Raw genomic sequence first — 18703 nt, 5'->3', positions numbered from 1 at the left:
GGAATAACTTAATGAAGAAACGTAACGAGCTTGTGGCTAAGTTGGAATTAAATGATTAATTAGAGCTAATTAGTGGATGATGGGGGGCGAGAATGGAATAAGTCAAGGAAGACACACAGAGTGTCCACGGCTGAACTGAAATTAAGTGATTAATTACAGCTAATTAATGGATGACGGGAGTAAGAAGGGAATAACTTAATGAAGAAACGTAACGAGCTTGTGGCTAAGTTGAAATTAAATGATTAATTAGAGCTAATTAATAAATGGGGAGGCTGACAGTGGCGTAACTCAACGAAGAGACGCGATGAGCTCGTGATTAAATTGATATTAAATGATTAATTAGGGCTAACGAACGGATGGCGGGGCTGAGAATGGTGTGAATCGATGAGGAATGGCGAGCTGATGGCTAATTGGCAATAATAATTAATAATCACAGCTAATTAACATACGCTGGGGGTCACAGGGACGGAACTTTGGGAAGAAGCACCGAGCGGAGATTAAATAATTAATTGCAATCAATTAACTCCTGATTGGGAGTTAATTGCAGACGAAGGGCTCACATAGAAATGATTTTGTCAGGTTACTTCATGGCGTTAATTAAGTAAAATTGTTAATTAGGCATGCTTCATTAAGGCCTGATGGGGGAGGAGGTGGGATGTCAACATCGGGATCAAAGAATTCAGTGCAGAGCAGGTAACGATAATTAATTAGATAATTAACGAGGAAGCACGAGTTTGGGCCTAGATCGCAATTAAATCATTAATCGAACAGACAGGCGCCTAATTAGTCATTAAATTACTCAATAATTAAGCCAGGCCTGACGAGAAACCGCAATTAAATGGCCTCCATGGTTCTGCGAGTCGGCGTAAACAACAAACAAAACTCATTAAGCTGTGACGACGCCCGGCGTAACGAAGCAAAGCGACCGGCCCGCAATTAGCGCGCTAACGAAGCCGAGCCTCTCCCCTCCCCCCCCCCCATTATGCAAATTAGCCCTGCTGACGGCCATAAAAACGCCAGCTTGCCGACGGAGGAGCAGCAGTCGGCTCCGCAACCATGAGCCCAAGCGTCACCTCCCTCCTGCTCCTGGCCGCCCTGCCAGGTGAGGGCGCTGTGGGGCCTCTGTGGGGCGCTGTGGGGCCTCTATTGGCGTCCATGGGCGCCAATAGGGGTCAATGGAGGCCAATAGGGGTCTATAGGGGTCAATGAGGGTCAATAGGGGTCAATGGAGGTCAATGAGGGTCAATGGAGGTCAATGGAGGCCAATGGGGGTCTATAGGGGTCAATGAGGGTCAATAGGGGTCAATGGAGGTCAATGAGGGTCAATGGAGGTCAATGGAGGCCAATGGGGGTCTATAGGGGTCTATAGGGGTCAATGAGGGTCAATGGAGGCCAATGGGGGTCAATGGGGGTCTATGGGGGCCAATGAGGGTCAATGGGGGTCAATGGAGGTCAATGAGGGTCAATGGAGGTCAATGGAGGCCAATGGGGGTCTATGGGGGTCTATGGGGGTCAATGGGGGTCTATGGGGGTCTGTGAGGGTCAATGGGGGTCTATGGGGGTCAATGGGCGTCAATGGGGGTCTATGACGGTCAATAGGGGTCAATGGGGGTCTATGGGCGTCAATGGAGGCCAATGGGGGTCAATGGGGGTCTATGGGCGTCAATAGGGGTCTATGGGGGTCAATGGGGGTCTATGGGCGTCAATAGGGGTCTATGGGGGTCAATGGGGGTCAATGGGGGTCTATAGGGGTCTATAGGGGTCAATGAGGGTCTATGGAGGCCAATGGAGGCCAATGGAGGTCTATGAGGGTCTATGGGGGTCTATGGAAGTCAATGGGGGTCTGTGGGGGTCAATGGGAGTCTATGGGCATCAATAGGGGTCAGTGGGGGTCAATGGGGGTCAATGGGGGTCTATGGGCGTCAATAGGGGTCTATGGGGGTCTATGGGGGTCAATAGGGGTCTATGGGGGTCAATAAGGCCCGCCTGCGCGTGTCCGTGCGTCGGCGCCTCCGTCAACGCCGTCTGTCCTTTCCCCACAGGCCTGATGGTGGACGCGACATTGACCGAATCCGGAGGCGGCCTCTACGCGCCCGGAGGGACGCTGACCCTCAACTGCCAGGCCTCCGGATTCACCTTCAGCAGTTATGGCATGAATTGGGTGCGACAGGCGCCCGGCGAGGGGCCGGAATGGCTCGCAGGTATTAGCAGCACTGGTGGTAGCACAGGATACGGGTCGGCGGTGAAGGGCCGTGCCACCATCTCGAGGAACAACGATCAGAGCACGGTGAGCCTGCAGCTGAACACCCTGACGACCGACGACACCGCCACCTATTACTGCGCGAAAGCTGCTGGTCACGGTGACTCCCAACCACGGCGCCGCTGGCACAAAACCCAACGGTTCAACACGGGGTGGTGAAACGCGACCGAGAGGAGGGGTGAAGGTTTGTGATTCGGCACCTGAGAGCTTGGAAACCAACAGAGAAACACCAAACAACCCCCAGCTTCGAGGTTCATCAAGGCAGCTTCGATCTGAAGGGTTTTGGGAGGATTCAGCACCTGAGAGCTTGGAAATAAACAGAGAAACACCAAACAACCCCCAGCTTCGTGGTCCATCGAGGCAGCTTCGATCTGAAGGGTTTTGGGGGTGATTCTCCCTCTTTTTGTGCCTGGAAGCAATGAGATTTGGGGAGGATTTTGTCGACCATGACCGAATTTTGGTCAGCTGCGGTTCAGTGCTGTCGACTGCGGGTAAAAATTTCACCTCTGGGAAGTGAAACCTCGTCTGTTGTGGGTGAATTTTGTCAACCGTGGCCAAATTTTCACCAGCTGTGGTTCAATTTCATCCACAGAGACCGAATTTACATCAACTGTGGTTCGATTTCATCCACAGAAACTGAATCTTCATCAACTGAGTTTCAGTTTCATCCCCAGAGACCAAATTTCCATCAACGGAGGTTCAATTTCATCCCCAGACACCAAATCTTCACCAGCTGTGGTTCAATTTCATCCACACAAACCAAACCTTTATCAACCCTGTTTCAATTTCATCCACAGAAACCAAATCTCCATCAACTGAGGTTGAATTCCATCCACAGAGACCAAATCTTTATCAACTGAGGTTCAGTTTCATCCCCAGAGACCAAATCTTCATCAGTTGAGGTTCAATTTCACCCTCAGAAACCAAACATTTATCAACCCTGTTTCAGTTTCACCCTCAGAAACCAAATCTTCATCAACCCCCCTGTTTCAATTTCATCCCCAGAGACCAAATTTCCATCAACTGAGGTTCAATTTCACCCTCAGAAACCAAATCTTTATCAACCCTGTTTCAATTTCATCCACAGAGACCAAATTTCCATCAGCTGTGGTTCAATTTCATCCCCATAGGCCAAATTTGCATCAATTGAGGTTCAATTCCATCCACAGAGACCAAATCTTTATCAACTCTGGTTCAATTTCATCCCCAGAGACCAAATTTGCATCAACTGAGGTTCAATTTCACCCTCAGAAACCAAATCTTCATCAACTGTGGTTCAATTTCACCCTCAGAAACCAAATCTTCATCAACTGAGTTTCAGTTTCATCCACAGAGACCAAATTTCCATCAGCTGAGGTTCAATTTCATCGACAGAAATCAAATCTTCATCAACCCTGTTTCAATTTCACCCACAGAGACCAAATCTTCATCAACTGTTTCAATTTCATCCCCAGAGACCAAATCTTCATCAGCTGAGGTTCAATTTCATCCACAGAGACCGAATTTGCATCAGCTGAGGTTCAATTTCATCCACAGAAACTGAATCTTCATCAACTGAGGTTCAGTTTCATCCCCAGAGACCAAATTTTCATCAGCTAAGGTTCAATTTCATCCACAGAAGCCACATCTTCATCAACCCTGTTTCAGTTTCATCCCCAGAGACCAAATTTTCACCAGCTGTGGTTCAATTTCATCCCCAGAGGCCAAATTTACATCAACTGAGGTTCAATTTCACCCACAGAGACCGGGTTTTCATCAGTTGAGTTTTAATTTCATCCACAGAGACCAAATCCTCATCAACCCTGTTTCAATTTCATCCACAGAGGCCAAATTTGCATCAACCCTGTTTCAATTTCATCCACAGAAACCAAATCTTCATCAACTGTGGTTCAATTTCATCCCCATAGGCCAAATTTGCATCAGCTGAGGTTCAATTTCATTGACAGAAATCAAATCTTCATCAACCCTGTTTCAATTTCACCCACAGAGACCAAATCTTTATCAACCCTGTTTCAATTTCATACCCAGAGACCAAATTTCCATCAACTGAGGTTCAATTTCATCCCCAGAGACCAAATTTCCATCAGTTGAGTTTTAATTTCATCCACAGAGACCAAATTTCCATCCACCCTGTTTCAATTTCATCCACAGAAACCAAATCTTCATCAACTGTGGTTCAATTTCATCCCCAGAGGCCAAATTTGCATCAGCTGAGGTTCAATTTCATCCACAGAGGCCAAATCTTCATCAACTGAGGTTAAATTTCACCACAGAAACCGAATCTTCATCAACTCTGCTTCAGTTTTACACACAGAAACCAAATCTCCATCAGCTGAGGTTCAATTTCATCCCCAGAGACCAAATCTTCACCAACTCTGGTTCAGTTTTACCCCCAGAGACCAAATCTCCATCAACTGTGGTTCAATTTCACCCTCAGAAACCAAATCTTCATCAGCTGAGGTTCAATTTCATCCACAGAGACCAAATTTGCATCAGCCAAGGTTCAATTTCATTCACAGAGACCAAATCTTCATCAACCCTGGTTCAATTTCATCCACAGAGACCAAATTTGCATCAACTGAGGTTCAATTTCACCCTCAGAGACCAAATCTTCATCAACCCTGTTTCAATTTCATCCACAGAGACCAAATTTTCACCAGCTGTGGTTCAATTTCATCCCCAGAGGCCAAATTTACATCAACTGAGGTTCAATTTCATCCCCAGGGACCGAATTTCTGTCAGCTGAGGTTGAATTTCATCCACAGCGACCAAATCTTCATCAGCTGAGGTTGAATTTCAACTACAGAGACCAAATCTTTATCAACCTTGTTTCAATTTCATCCACAGAGACCAAATTTGCATCAACTGAGGTTCAATTTCATCCACAGAGACCAAACCTTTATCAACCCTGTTTCAATTTCATCCCCAGAGACCAAATTTTCATCAATTCTGGTTCAATTTCATCCCCAGAGACCAAATTTACATCAACCCTGTTTCAATTTCATCCACAGAGACCAAATTTGCATCTGCTGAGGTTCAATTTCACCCTCAGAAAGCAAATCTTCATCAACCCTGTTTCAATTTCATCCACAGAGACCAAATTTGCATCAACTGAGGTTGAATTTCATCCACAGAAACCAAATCTTCATCAACTCTGGTTCAATTTCACCCACTGAGACCAAATTTGCATCAGCTGAGGTTCAATTTCATCCACACAAACCAAATCTCCATCAGCTGAGGTTGAATTTCATCCACAGAGACCAAATCTTCATCAACCTTGTTTCAATTTCATCCCCAGAGACCAAATTTCCATCAGCTGTGGTTCAATTTCATCCACAAAGACCAAATCTTCATCAGCTGAGGTTCAATTTCACCCTCAGAAACCAAATCTTTATCAACCCTGTTTCAATTTCATCCCCAGAGACCAAATTTCCATCAGTTGAGTTTTAATTTCATCCACAGAGACCAAATTTCCATCCGCCCTGTTTCAATTTCATCCACAGAAACCAAATCTTCATCAACTGTGGTTCAATTTCATCTACAGAGACCAAATTTTCATCAATTCTGGTTCAATTTCATTCCCAGAGACCAAATTTACATCAACCCTGTTTCAATTTCATCCACAGAGACCAAATTTCCATCAACTGAGTTTTAATTTCATCCCCAGAGACCAAATTTGCATCAACTGAGGTTCAATTTCATCCACAGAAACTGAATCTTCATCAACTGAGGTTCAGTTTCACCACAGAGACCAAATTTCATCAACTGAGTTTCAATTTCATCCCCAGAGGCCAAATTTGCACCAGCTGTGGTTCAATTTCATCTCCAGAGACCAAATCTTCATCAACTCTGGTTCAATTTCATCCACAGAGACCAAATCTTCATCAACCCTGTTTCAATTTCATCCCCAGAAACCAAATTTACATCAACCCTGTTTCAATTTCACCCACAGAGACCAAATCTTTATCAACCCTGTTTTAATTTCATCCCCAGAGACCAAATCTTCATCAACTGAGTTTTAATTTCATCCACAGAGACCAAATTTCCATCAACTCTGGTTCAATTTCATCTCCAGAGACCAAACTTTCACCAGCTGTGGTTCAATTTCATCCCCACTAACCAAATTTCCATCAAATTCCCTCAATTTCCCCCAAAATTGCCTCAATTTCCACCAAATTCCCTCAATTTTCCCCCAAATCTCCTCAATTTCCCCCAAATCTCCCTCAATTTCACCCAAATTTCCTCAATTTCCCCCAAATCTCTCAATTTCACCCAAATCTCCTCAAATTTCCCCCAAATCCCCCCAATTTCCCCCAAATTTCCTCAATTTCCACCAAATTCCCTCAATTTTCCCCCAAATCTCCTCAATTTCCCCCAAATCTCCTCAATTTCACCCAAATTCCCTCAATTTCCCCCAAAATCTCCTCAATTTCACCCAAATTCCCTCAATTTCACCCAAATTCCCTCAATTTTTCGCCAAATCTCCTCAATTTCCCCCAAATTCCCTCAATTTTCCCCCAAATCTCCTCAATTTCCCCCCAAATCTCCTCAATTTCACCCAAATCTCCTCAAATTTCACCCAAATTCCCTCAAATTACCCCGAATTCCCTCAATTTTCCCCAAATTTCCTCAATTTCACCCAAATTTCCTCAATTTCCCCCAAAATCTCCTCAATTTCCCCCAAATCTCCCTCAATTTCACCCAAATTTCCTCAATTTCCCCCAAATTTCCTCAATTTCACCCAAATCTCCTCAAATTTCCCCCAAATCCCCCCAATTTCCCCCAAATTTCCTCAATTTCCACCAAATTCCCTGAATTTCCCCCAAATCCCCTCAATTTCACCCAAATTTCCTCAATTTCCCCCAAATTTCCTCAATTTCCACCAAATTCCCTCAATTTCCCCCAAATCCCCTCAATTTCACCCAAATCTCCTCAAATTTCCCCCGAATTCCCTCAATTTCCCTGCAAATTCCCTCAAATTCCCCCGAATTCCCTCAATTTCCCCCAAATTTCCTGAATTTCCCCCAAAATCTCCTCAATTTCCACCAAAATCTCCAGAATTTCACCCACATTCCCTCAATTTCCCCCAAAATCTCCTCAATTTCCCCCAAATCTCCTCAAATTTCCCCAAATCTCCTCAATTTCCCCCAAATTCTCCTCAATTTCCCCCAAATTCTCCTCAATTTCCCCCAAATCTCCTCAATTTCCCCCAAATCTCCTCAAATTTCCCCAAATTCCCTCAATTTCCCTGCAAATTCCCTCAAATTCCCCCGAATTCCTTCAATTTCTCCCAAATTTCCTGAATTTCCCCCAAAATCTCCTCAATTTCCACCAAAATCTCCAGAATTTCACCCAAATTCCCCCAATTTCCCCCAAAATCTCCTCAATTTCCCCCAAATCTCCTCAGATTTCCCCAAATCTCCTCAATTTCCCCCAAATTCCCTCAAATTCCCCCATATTTCCTCAATTTTCGTCATTTTTGGGTCATTTTGGGGCAATTTTCATCACTTTTGGGTCATTTTGGGTCATTTTGGGGCACTTTGGCGGATATTTGCCATTTCTGAGGCCGTTTTTTGCCCCAAATCTGCGTTTTTTTCCCCCCTTTTTGGGGCCCTTTGGGAGGAAGCATCTCCACCGGTGGCCGCTCAAGCGACCAGCCCCCAATTTTGGGCTAAAAACAGAGGATTTTGGTCAACCTTGTATCACTGTGGGTAGTGGTTACTGTGGTGGTGCTGCTTATCACCGTGCTTCACCCCATAACAAAAACCTCCCTCCATTTTGGGCCACTTTCCCCCTTTTCCACCACTTTCGCCCCCAATCCACCGCCATCGACGCCTTGAATTCTCCCTTTTTTTCCCCAAATCCACATTTTCCACCCCAAAATATCCCACGTTTTCCAAAAAATTTCCTCAATTTCCCCCAAATCACCCCAATTTCCACCAAATTTCCTCAATTTCCACCAAATCTCCTCAATTTCCCCCAAATCCCCTCAATTTCCACCAAATCTCCTCAAATTCCCACAAAATCTCTCAATTTCAGCAAAATCTCCTCAAATTTCCCCAAATCTCCTCAATTTCCCCCAAATTCCCTCAATTTCCCCCAAAATCTCCTCAATTTCCCCAAATCTCCTCAATTTTCCCCCAAAACTCTCAATTTCCCCCAAATCTCCACAATTTCCACCACTTTCGCCCCAAATCCTCTCAAAATTCCCCATTTCTGCCCGATTTCACCCCAAATTTTCGCCCCTTTTCTCCCCTTCAAACCCCTTCCACCCCCCTCGTTCCCATTTTTCCCCATTTTCACCCCAAAATTCTCACTTCTGGGTCATTTTTGGGGCAATTTCCATCACTTTTAGGTCATTTTTGGGGCAATTTCCGCCACATTTGGGTCATTTTGGGGCACTTTGGCAGATATTTGCAATTTCTGCGGCCGTTTTTTGCCCCAAATTTTCCATCTTGAGGGATATGGGGAGGTCAGAAGTGGGGAATTTGGGGCAAAAATGGCAGAAATTGGTTCAAAATGGTGATTTTTGATCTAAAAATGGCGATTTTTGACTAAAAATGGCAATTTTTGATGAAAAATGGCTTTTTTAGCCCCAAAATTGTGGTGGAAAATCACGAGGATTGGAAAAATCTGAACCCAAAAAGTAAAATTTTCCATCTTGAGGAATTTGGGGTGATCATAGGTGAGGAATTTGGGGCAAAAATGGCAGAAATTGGTTAAAAATGGTGATTTTTGATCTAAAAATGGCAAGTTTTGTCTAAAAATGGCGATTTTTGACTAAAAATGGCTTTTTTAGCCCCAAAATTGAGGTGGAAAATCACGAGGATTGGAAAAATCTGAACCCAAAAAGTGAAATCCTCCATCTTGAGGGATGTGGGGTGATCATAAGTGAGGAATTTGGGGCAAAAATGGCAGAAATTGGTTAAAAATTGTGTTTTTTTTGGTCAAAAAATGGCAAATTTTGTCTAAAAACGGCGATTTTTGTCTAAAAATGGCTTTTTTAGCCCCAAAATTGAGGTGGATTGGAAAAATCTGAACCCAAAAAGTAAAATTTTCCATCTTGAGGGATGTGGGGTGGTCAGAAGTGGGGAATTTGGGGCAAAAATGGCAGAAATTGGTTAAAAATTGTGTTTTTTTGGTCAAAAAATGGCAAATTTTGTCTAAAAACGGCGATTTTTGACTAAAAATGGCTTTTTTAGCCCCAAAATTGAGGTGGATTGGAAAAATCTGAACCCAAAAAGTGAAATCTTCCATCTTGAGGATGTGGGGTGGTCAGAAGTGAGGAATTTGGGGCAAAAATGGCAGAAATTGCTTCAAAATGGTGATTTTTGATCTAAAAATGGCAAATTTTGTCTAAAAATGGCAAATTTTGACTAAAAATGGCTTTTTTAGCCCCAAAATTGAGGTGGAAATTCACGAAGATTGGAAAAATCTGAACCCAAAAAGTGAAATCCTCCATCTTGAGGGATGTGGGGTGGTCAGAAGTGGGGAATTTGGGGCAAAAATGGCAGAAATTGGTTCAAAATGGTGATTTTTTGGTCAAAAAATGGCAATTTTTGACTAAAAATGGCAATTTTTGATGAAAAATGGCTTTTTTAGCCCCAAAATTGAGGTGGATTGGAAAAATCTGGACCCAAAATGTAAAATCTTCAATTGTGATGGATGTGGGGTGGTCAGAAGTGAGGAATTTGGGGCAAAAAAATGGCAGAAATTGGTTCAAAATGGTGTTTTTTGATCTAAAAATGGCAAATTTTGACTAAAAATGGCTTTTTTAGCCCCAAAATTGAGGTGGAAATTCACGAGGATTGGAAAAATCTGAACCCATAAAGTGAAATCTTCAATTTGGGGCATTATTGGATGATCCTGAGGGTGGAGAATGGGGCAAAAATGGCAGAAATTGGTTAAAAATGGTGATTTTTTGATCTAAAAATGGCAATTTTTGTCTGAAAACGGCAATTTTTGACTAAAAATGGCTTTTTTAGCCCCAAAATTGAGGTGGATTGGAAAAATCTGAACCCAAAAAGTGAAATCTTCCATCTTGGGGAATTTGGGGTGGTCAGAAGTGGGGAATTTGGGGCAAAAATGGCAGAAATTGGTTAAAAATGTTGGTTTTTTTGATCTAAAAATGGCGATTTTTGACTAAAAATGGCAATTTTGGACTAAAAATGGCTTTTTTAGCCCCAAAATTGAGGTGGAAATTCACGAGGACTGGAAAAATCTGAACCCAAGAAGTGAAATCCTCCATCTTGAGGGATGTGGGGTGGTCAGAAGTGGGGAATTTGGGGCAAAAATGGCAGAAATTGGTTCAAAATGGTATTTTTTGGTCTAAAAACGGCAATTTTTGTCTAAAAATGGTGATTTCTGACGAAAAATGGCTTTTTTAGCCCCAAAATTGAGGTGGATTGGAAAAATCTGAACCCAAAAGTAAAATCTTCCATTTTGAGGAATGTGGGGAGGTTATAAGTGCAAAATTTAGGGCAAAAAAGACCAAAAATGGTGAAAAATGGCATTTTTTTGCATTTTTTTTGCCCAAAATCGTTGTTTTTTAACCCCGAAAGAAGTGGGCGGAGTTTTTGGGTGAAAAAAGGTGGATTTTGGGGCAGTGTGGTGCTGCTGGTAGCATCGACGCCTGGGGCACCGGGACCGAAGTCGTCGTCTCCTCCGGTGAGTCCCAAATCCCCCCAAAATGGCCACCGCGATTTTGGGGCAAAATTTGGCGATTTTGGGTCAGTCGAAGACTTTTTTTTGGGGGGGGGGTCCCAAATTTTGGGGGGGTCGGGAGATTTTGGGGTGAAACGGCCCGAATTTGGGTGAAAAAAGGAAAATTGGGGGGGAAATTGGAGGCGTTTTGGGGTTCGGTTCGGTCAAAAATGGGAATTTTGGGTCATTTTAGGGCAAAAAAATTAGGGCAAAAAACGGCAAATTTGGGTCAAAAATGGTCAATTTTGGGTCATTTTAGGGTGAAAAATTAATTTAGGGCGAAAAAATGGCGAATTTGGGTCCAAAAATGTGAATTTTGGGTCATTTTAGGGAGAAAAAATGGCAAATTTGGGTCAAAAATGTGAATTTTGGGTCATTTTAGGGAGGAAATTGAATTTCGGTTGAAAAAATGGCAAATTTGGGTCCAAAAATGTTCAATTTTGGGTCATTTTAGGGAGGAAATTCGAATTATGGAGAAAAAATGGCAAATTTTGGGTCAAAAAATGTGAATTTTGGGTCATTTTAGGGAGGAAATCGAATTTGGGGTGAAAAATGACAAATTTTGGGACCAAAAATGTTCAATTTTGTGTCATTTTAGGGAGGAAATTGGATTTAGGGTGAAAAATGGCAAATTTGGGTCAAAAAAACATGAATTTTGGGTCATTTTAGGGCAAAAAAATTAGGGCAAAAAACGGCAAATTTGGGTCAAAAATGGTCAATTTTGGGTCATTTTAGGGTGAAAAATTAATTTTCGGTGAAAAAATGGCAAATTTGGGTCCAAAAATGTGATTTTTGGGTCATTCTAGGGAGGAAAATTAATTTAGGGTGAAAAAAGGCAAATTTGGGTCAAAAAATGTGATTTTTGGGTCATTTTAGGGAGAAAAAATGGCAAATTTGGGTCCAAAAATGTTCAATTTTGGGTCATTTTAGGGAGGAAATTGAATTTCGGTTGAAAAAATGGCAAATTTGGGTCCAAAAATGTTCAATTTTGGGTCATTTTAGGGAGAAAAAATGGCAAATTTGGGTAAAAAAATGGCGATTTTGGGTCATTTTAGGGCGAAAATTTTGGGGTCGGTTTCGAGGTTGGATTTTGGGGTTTAAAAAATGTTGATTTTGGGGGAATTAGGGTGAAAAATCGGCAGATTTGGGTCAAAAATGGACAATTTTCGGTCATTTTGGGGAAGAAAACGTATTTAGGGAGAAAATAAAGGCAAATTTGGGTCAAAAAATGTGAATTTTGGGTCATTTTAGGAAGGAAATCGAATTTGGGGTGAAAAATGACAAATTTGGGTCCAAAAATGTTCAATTTTGGGTCATTTTAGGGAGGAAATGAGAATTAGGGTGAAAATAATGGCAATTTTTGGGTCAAAAATTTGAATTTTGGGTCATTTGGGGGGTGAAAATTTCATTTAGGGAGAAAAACGGCAAATTTGGGTCAAAAATGACAAATTTTGTGTCATTTTAGGGCAAAAAATTAATTTAGGGCAAAAAATGGCAAATTTGGGTCAAAAAATGGCGATTTATGGTCATTTTAGGGCAGAATTGAGATTTAGGGTGAAGAAATGGCAAATTTGGGGTCAAAAATGTGAATTTTGGGTCATTTTGGGGGGGTAAAAATTAATTTAGGGAGAAAAATGGCAAATTTGGGCTAAAAAATGGCAATTTTGGGTCATTTGGGAGTTAAAAATTAATTTAGGGAGAAAAAACGGCAAATTTGGGTCAAAAAATGGCGATTTTGGGTCATTTTAGGGAGGAAATGAGAATTAGGGAGAAAAAATGGCAAATTTTGGGTAAAAAATGTGAATTTTGAGTCATTTTAGGGAGGAAATCGAATTTGGGGTGAAAAATGACAAATTTTGGGTCCAAAAATGTTCAAATTTGGGTCATTTTAGGGAGGAAATTGAATTCAGGAAGAAAAAAGGCAAATTTGGGTCAAAAAATGTTCATTTTTGGGTCATTTTAGGGAGGAAAATTAATTTAGGGTGAAAAATGACAAATTTGGGTCATAATGTGAATTTTGGATCATTTTTATGTGAGAAATCAGATTTAGGGCAAAAAAATGGCAAATTTTGGGTCATTTTAGGGAAGAAATTCGAATTATGGAGAAAAAATGGCAAATTTTGGTTCAAAAATGTGAATTTTGGGTCATTTTGGGGGTAAAAATTAATTTAGGGAGAAAATAATGGCAAATTTGGGTCAAAAATGTTCAATTTTGGGTCATTTTAGGGAGAAAATGAGAATTAGGGTGAAAAAATGGCAATTTTTGGGTCAAAAATGGAGAATTTTGGGTCATTTTAGGGAGGAAAATTAATTTAGGGCAAAAAATGCCAAATTTGGGTCAAAAAATGTTCAATTTTGGGTCATTTTAGGGAGGAAAATGGCAAATTTGGGTTAAAAAATGGCAATTTTGGGTCATTTTAGGGAGGAAATCGAATTTGGGGTGAAAAATGATAAATTTGAGTCCAAAAATGTTCAATTTTGGGTCATTTTAGGGAGGAAATTAAATTTAGGTTGAAAAAATGGCAAATTTGGGTCAAAAATGTGAATTTTGGGTCTTTTGGGTGGTAAAAATTAATTTAGGGAGAAAAAATGGCAAATTTGGGTCAAAAATGACAAATTTGGTGTCATTTTAGGGCAAAAAAAATTAATTTAGGGCAAAAAATGGCAAATTTGGGTCAAAAAAATGGCAATTTTGGCTCATTTTAGGGAGGAAATGAGAATTAGGGAGAAAAAATGGCAAGTTTGGGTCAAAAAATGTGAATTTTGGGTCATTTTGGGGGTAAAAATTAATTTAGGGAGAAAAATGGCAAATTCAGGCTAAAAAATGGCGATTTTGGGTCATTTGGGGGGTAGAAATTAATTTAGGGAGAAAAACGGCAAATTTGGGCCAAAAAATATGAATTTTGGGTCATTTGAGGGGTAAAAATTAATTTAGGGAGAAAAAAATGGCAAATTTGGTTCAAAAAAAAAAGGCAATTTTGGGTCATTTTAGGGAGGAAATGAGAATTAGGGTGAAAAAAATGGCAATTTTTGGGTCAAAAATGGAGAATTTTGGGTCATTTTAGGGAGGAAAATTAATTTAGGGCAAAAAATGCCAAATTTGGGTCAAAAAATGTTCAATTTTGGGTCATTTTAGGGAGGAAATTGAATTTAGGGTGAAAAAATGGCAAATTTGGGTCAAAAAATGTGAATTTTGGGTCATTTTAGGGAGGAAATTAAATTTAGGTTGAAAAAATGGCAATTTTGGGTCAAAAATGTGAATTTTGGGTCTTTTGGGGGGTAAAAATTAATTTAGGGAGAAAATAATGGCAAATTTGGGTCAAAAAATGGCAAATTTTGGGTCATTTTAGGGAGGAAATCGAATTTGGGGTGAAAAAAATAAAATAAAATAAAATAAAATAAAATAAAATAAAATAAAATAAAATAAAATAAAATTAAAATAAAATAAAATAAAATAAAATAAAATAAAATAAAATAAATTACACTAAATTTAAATAAATTACACTAAAATAAAATAGCAATAATTTCTAATTTTAACTAATTAATTTTAAAATTATTATTTTTTATTTTCTTAATGAAGGTTTCTTAATTAAAAAGGACGATAATCTGAGCTAATTGAGAGCAATTTAAGATCGTAATTAATATAACAATTATTAACATTTCTATATTGATACCCTAATATCAATTAATTTTCCTAATTAATATCTCCTAATTAAAAAAAAAAAAAAGGTAATTAGGACTGATTGGGGGCAATTTAAAACCGTCATTAATCTAGAAATCATTAATACGTATTTATTAATACCCTAATATCGATTAATTTTCTTAACGAATGTCTCTTAATTAAAAAGCAAAATGTTAATTAGGACTAATTGGGGGCAATCAATGGTTCTTCAGCCTCTGCATTTTTCATCCTTTCGTTTTTTTGGAGCCGTTTTGCCCAAAATCGACGTTTTTGGCCCTAATAATAATAATAATAATAATAATAATAATATATTAAATAATATTAAATAATATTAACAATAATATTAAAAATAATAACAATAAAAATAATACAGATTAAAAATAATGATTATAAATAGAATTAATAATAATAATAAAAATATAATAGTAAAATAATACAATAATAATGCAATAATCAATAATAATAATAATATATTAAATAATATTAAAAATATTAATAATAATATTAAAAATAATAACAATAAAATTAATAAAAATTAAAAATAATGATTATAAATAGAATGAAAAGTAATAATAAAAATATAGTAGTAAAATAATACAATAATAATACAAGAATTAATAATAATAATAATAATATATTAAATAATATTAAATAATAATAAATAATAAGAAATAATAATAAATAATAATATTAAAAATAATAACAATAAAAATGATACAAATTAAAAATAATGATTATAAATAGAATTAATAATAATAAAAATATAATAGTAAAATAATACAATAATAATACAAGAAATAATAATAATAATATATTAAATAATATTAAATAATAATAAATAATATTAAATAATAATAAATAATAATATTAAAAATAATAACAATAAAAATGATACAAATTAAAAATAATGATTATAAATAGAATGAAAAATAATAATAAAAATATAATAGTAAAATAATACAATAATAATACCGTAATTAATATTAATAATAATAATATATTAAATAATATTAAATAATATTAATAATAATATTAAAAATAATGACAATAAAATGATACAAATTAAAAATAATGATTATAAATAGAATGAAAAATAATAATAAAAATATAATAAAATAATAATAATAATAAAATAAATGGTAAAATGATACAATAAAAATACAATAATAATAAATATTAATATTTTTAATAATTAATAATTAATTAATAATAATCAATAATAATAATAATTAATAGAAATTAAAGTTGAAAAATTGCATTTTTTGGACGATGTTTGGACCCCCCAAAATGGTGGAATTTGGTCCCAAATTTGGCGGCAGCTGCTGTTGGTTTTTAGGGCCGGTTTCGATTTTGGGTCAAAAACACCCAAAAATGGGAAATTTGGGTTTCGAAAACAACAAAAAAAGGGGAAATTGGGGTTTTTTGGGGGGTTTTTTGGGGGTAAAAGGGGCAAAAATGGGAAGTTGGGGGGAAACGGGGATTTGGGGTCGATTTTGGGGGGAAAAAAGGGGATTTTGGGGTGAAAAAAGGCGATTTTGGGCAAAATGGGGGAAAAATGGTGAAAAATGGGATTTTTGGGGGGTTTTTTGGGGGATTTGAGGCCAATAGGGTGGAAATGAGGATTTTGGGGTGATTTTAAGTGAAATTAATCAATTTTGGGTGAAATTAATAGAGATTATTAGTGATTAATAGTTGATTAATAGAGGTGGAGGATTTTGGGGTAAAAGGGTGGAAAAATGGGATTTTGGGGGGATTTTTTGGGGGGGAAAGAGAGGATTTGAGGCCAATAGGGTGGAAATGAGGATTTTGGGGTGATTTTAAGTGAAATTGATCAATTTTGGGGTGAAATTAATAGAGATTATTAGTGATTAATAGTTGATTAATTGAGGTGGAGGATTTTTGGGGTAAAAAGGTGGAAATAAGGGATTTTTTGGGGGATTTTTTTGGGGGGGAAAGGGAGGATTTGAGGCCAATAGGGTGGAAATGAGGATTTTGGGGTGATTTTATGTGAAATTAATCAATTTTGGGTGAAATTAATAGAGATTATTAGTGATTAATAGTTAATTAATAGAGGTGGAGGATTTTTGGGGTAAAAGGGTGGAAAAATGGGATTTTGGGGGGATTTTTTGGGGGGGAAAAGGGGGGATTTGAGGCCAGTAGGGTGGAAATGAGGATTTTTGGGGGGTTTTGAGGGAAATCGATCAATTTTGGGGTGAAATTAATAGAGATTATTAGTGATTAATAGTTGATTAATAAAGGTGGTGGATTTGGGGGTAAAAGGGTGGAAAAATGGGATTTTTGGGGGATTTTTTGGGGGGGGGAAAGGGGGGATTTGAGGCCAATAGGGTGGAAATGAGGATTTTGGGGTGATTTTAAGTGAAATTAATCAATTTTGGGTGAAATTAATAGCGATTATTAGTGATTAATAATTAATAGATAGGAAATTTCGTGAGAAATGGGCAAAATTTGGCCGTTTTGACCCGAATTTCTCTTCTTTTTGGGGAGGTTGAATTTCGTGATTATTTGTGAAGTTTGGATCGGATTCATCCGAAATTACAAATCATTAATGGAAATTATTAGAAGCTTTTAATTAGAATTATTAGAATCTTTCTATTCAGCTTATTAGAGGTTTTTTAAGTGCTTTTTTTTGGTAACTTTTAGCGAATTTTGTGTGGATTTTATGATTTTTTGGTGAATTTTAATGGAAGTTATTAGGAGATATTAGGAGTTATTAGAAGTTATTAGGAGTTATTAGAAGTTATTAGAAGTTATTAGGAGTTATTAGGAGTTATTAGGAGGTGTAAAAAATGATTAGAAATAAGAAAAATAATTGGAATATTTTGTGAATAATTAGAAATAATTGGAAACGCTTAAAAAAAAAAGAGAAATAATTAGAAATAATGGAAATAATTGGAAATAATGAGAAATAATAGAAATAATGAGGATTAATCAGAGAATAGTTGAAATAATAAAGACTAATGAGGAATTATTAGAAAATAATCGGAATAATTTAGAAATAATAGGAAATAATGAGAAATTATCAGGAAATTAATGAAGTAATAGAAATAATTTAGAAGTAATTGGAAATAATGAGAAATTATCGGGAAATTAATGAAATAATTGGAAATGTATTACAAAATAACGGGAAATAATGAGAAATTATTGGAAATTAATCGGAAAATAATGGAAATAATGGGAAATAATTAGGACTAATCAGAAATAATCGGAGAATAACGAAAATAATGAGAAATAATTGGAAAATAATCGGAAAATAATGGAAATAATGGGAAATAATGAGAAATAATGGGAATTAATCAGAAATAATTTGAAATAATCGGAAAATAATGGAAATAATGAGAAATAATTAGGACTAATCAGAAATAATGGGAAATAATCGGAAAATAATGAAAATAATGAGAAATAATGAAAATAATGGGAAATAATGAGAAATAATCGGAAATTAATGAAAATAATCAGAAAATAATGGGAAATAATTAGAACTAATCAGAAATAATCGGAAAATAATGAAAATAATGAAAATAATGAGAAATAATGGGAATTAATCAGAAATAATTCGAAATAATCGGAAAATAATGGAAATAATGAGAAATAATGAGAAATAATCAGAAATTAATTGGAAAATAATGGAAATAATGGGAAATAATTAGAACTAATCAGAAATAATGAGAAATAATCGGAAAATACTGAAAATAATGAGAAATAATGGGAATTAATCAGAAATAATTTGAAATAATCGGAAAATAATCAAAATAATGAAAAATAATTAGGACTAATCAGAAATAATCGGAAAATAATGAAAATGATGAGAAATAATTAGAAATAATGGGAAAATAATCGGAAAATAAGGAAAATAATGAGAAATAATTAGAAATAATCAGAAAATAATCAGAAAATAATGGAAATAATGAGAAATAATGGGAAATAATCAGAAAATAGTGGAAATAATGGGAAATAATTAGAAATAATCAGAATTAATTGGAAATAATCGGAAAATAATGAGAAATAATGAAAATAATGAGAAATAATGGGAAATAATG

At 37.1% G+C, this 18703-nt stretch overlaps 1 long non-coding RNA gene and 1 gene segment (V, D, J or C); both read left to right on the top strand.

Moving 5' to 3' along the window:
- Window positions 1–999: 999 nt before the first annotated feature.
- Window positions 1000–2434, top strand: LOC125687512 (immunoglobulin heavy variable 3-23-like). The segment is given in 2 exon segments: window positions 1000–1102; window positions 2043–2434. Coding segments are annotated over 2 exon segments (423 nt in total).
- Window positions 2435–16141: 13707 nt separating this feature from the next.
- Window positions 16142–17561, top strand: LOC125687514 (uncharacterized). The gene is made up of 2 exons (XR_007374124.1): window positions 16142–16533; window positions 16719–17561. It is a non-coding gene; the product is annotated as an uncharacterized LOC125687514 (long non-coding RNA).
- Window positions 17562–18703: the final 1142 nt, after the last annotated feature.

This window comes from Lagopus muta (assembly GCF_023343835.1).
Source record: "Lagopus muta isolate bLagMut1 chromosome 35 unlocalized genomic scaffold, bLagMut1 primary SUPER_35_unloc_2, whole genome shotgun sequence".
NCBI lineage: Eukaryota > Metazoa > Chordata > Aves > Galliformes > Phasianidae > Lagopus > Lagopus muta.
Note: the sequence above shows the minus strand (reverse complement) of the source record. Positions and strands in the feature narration are given on the sequence as shown.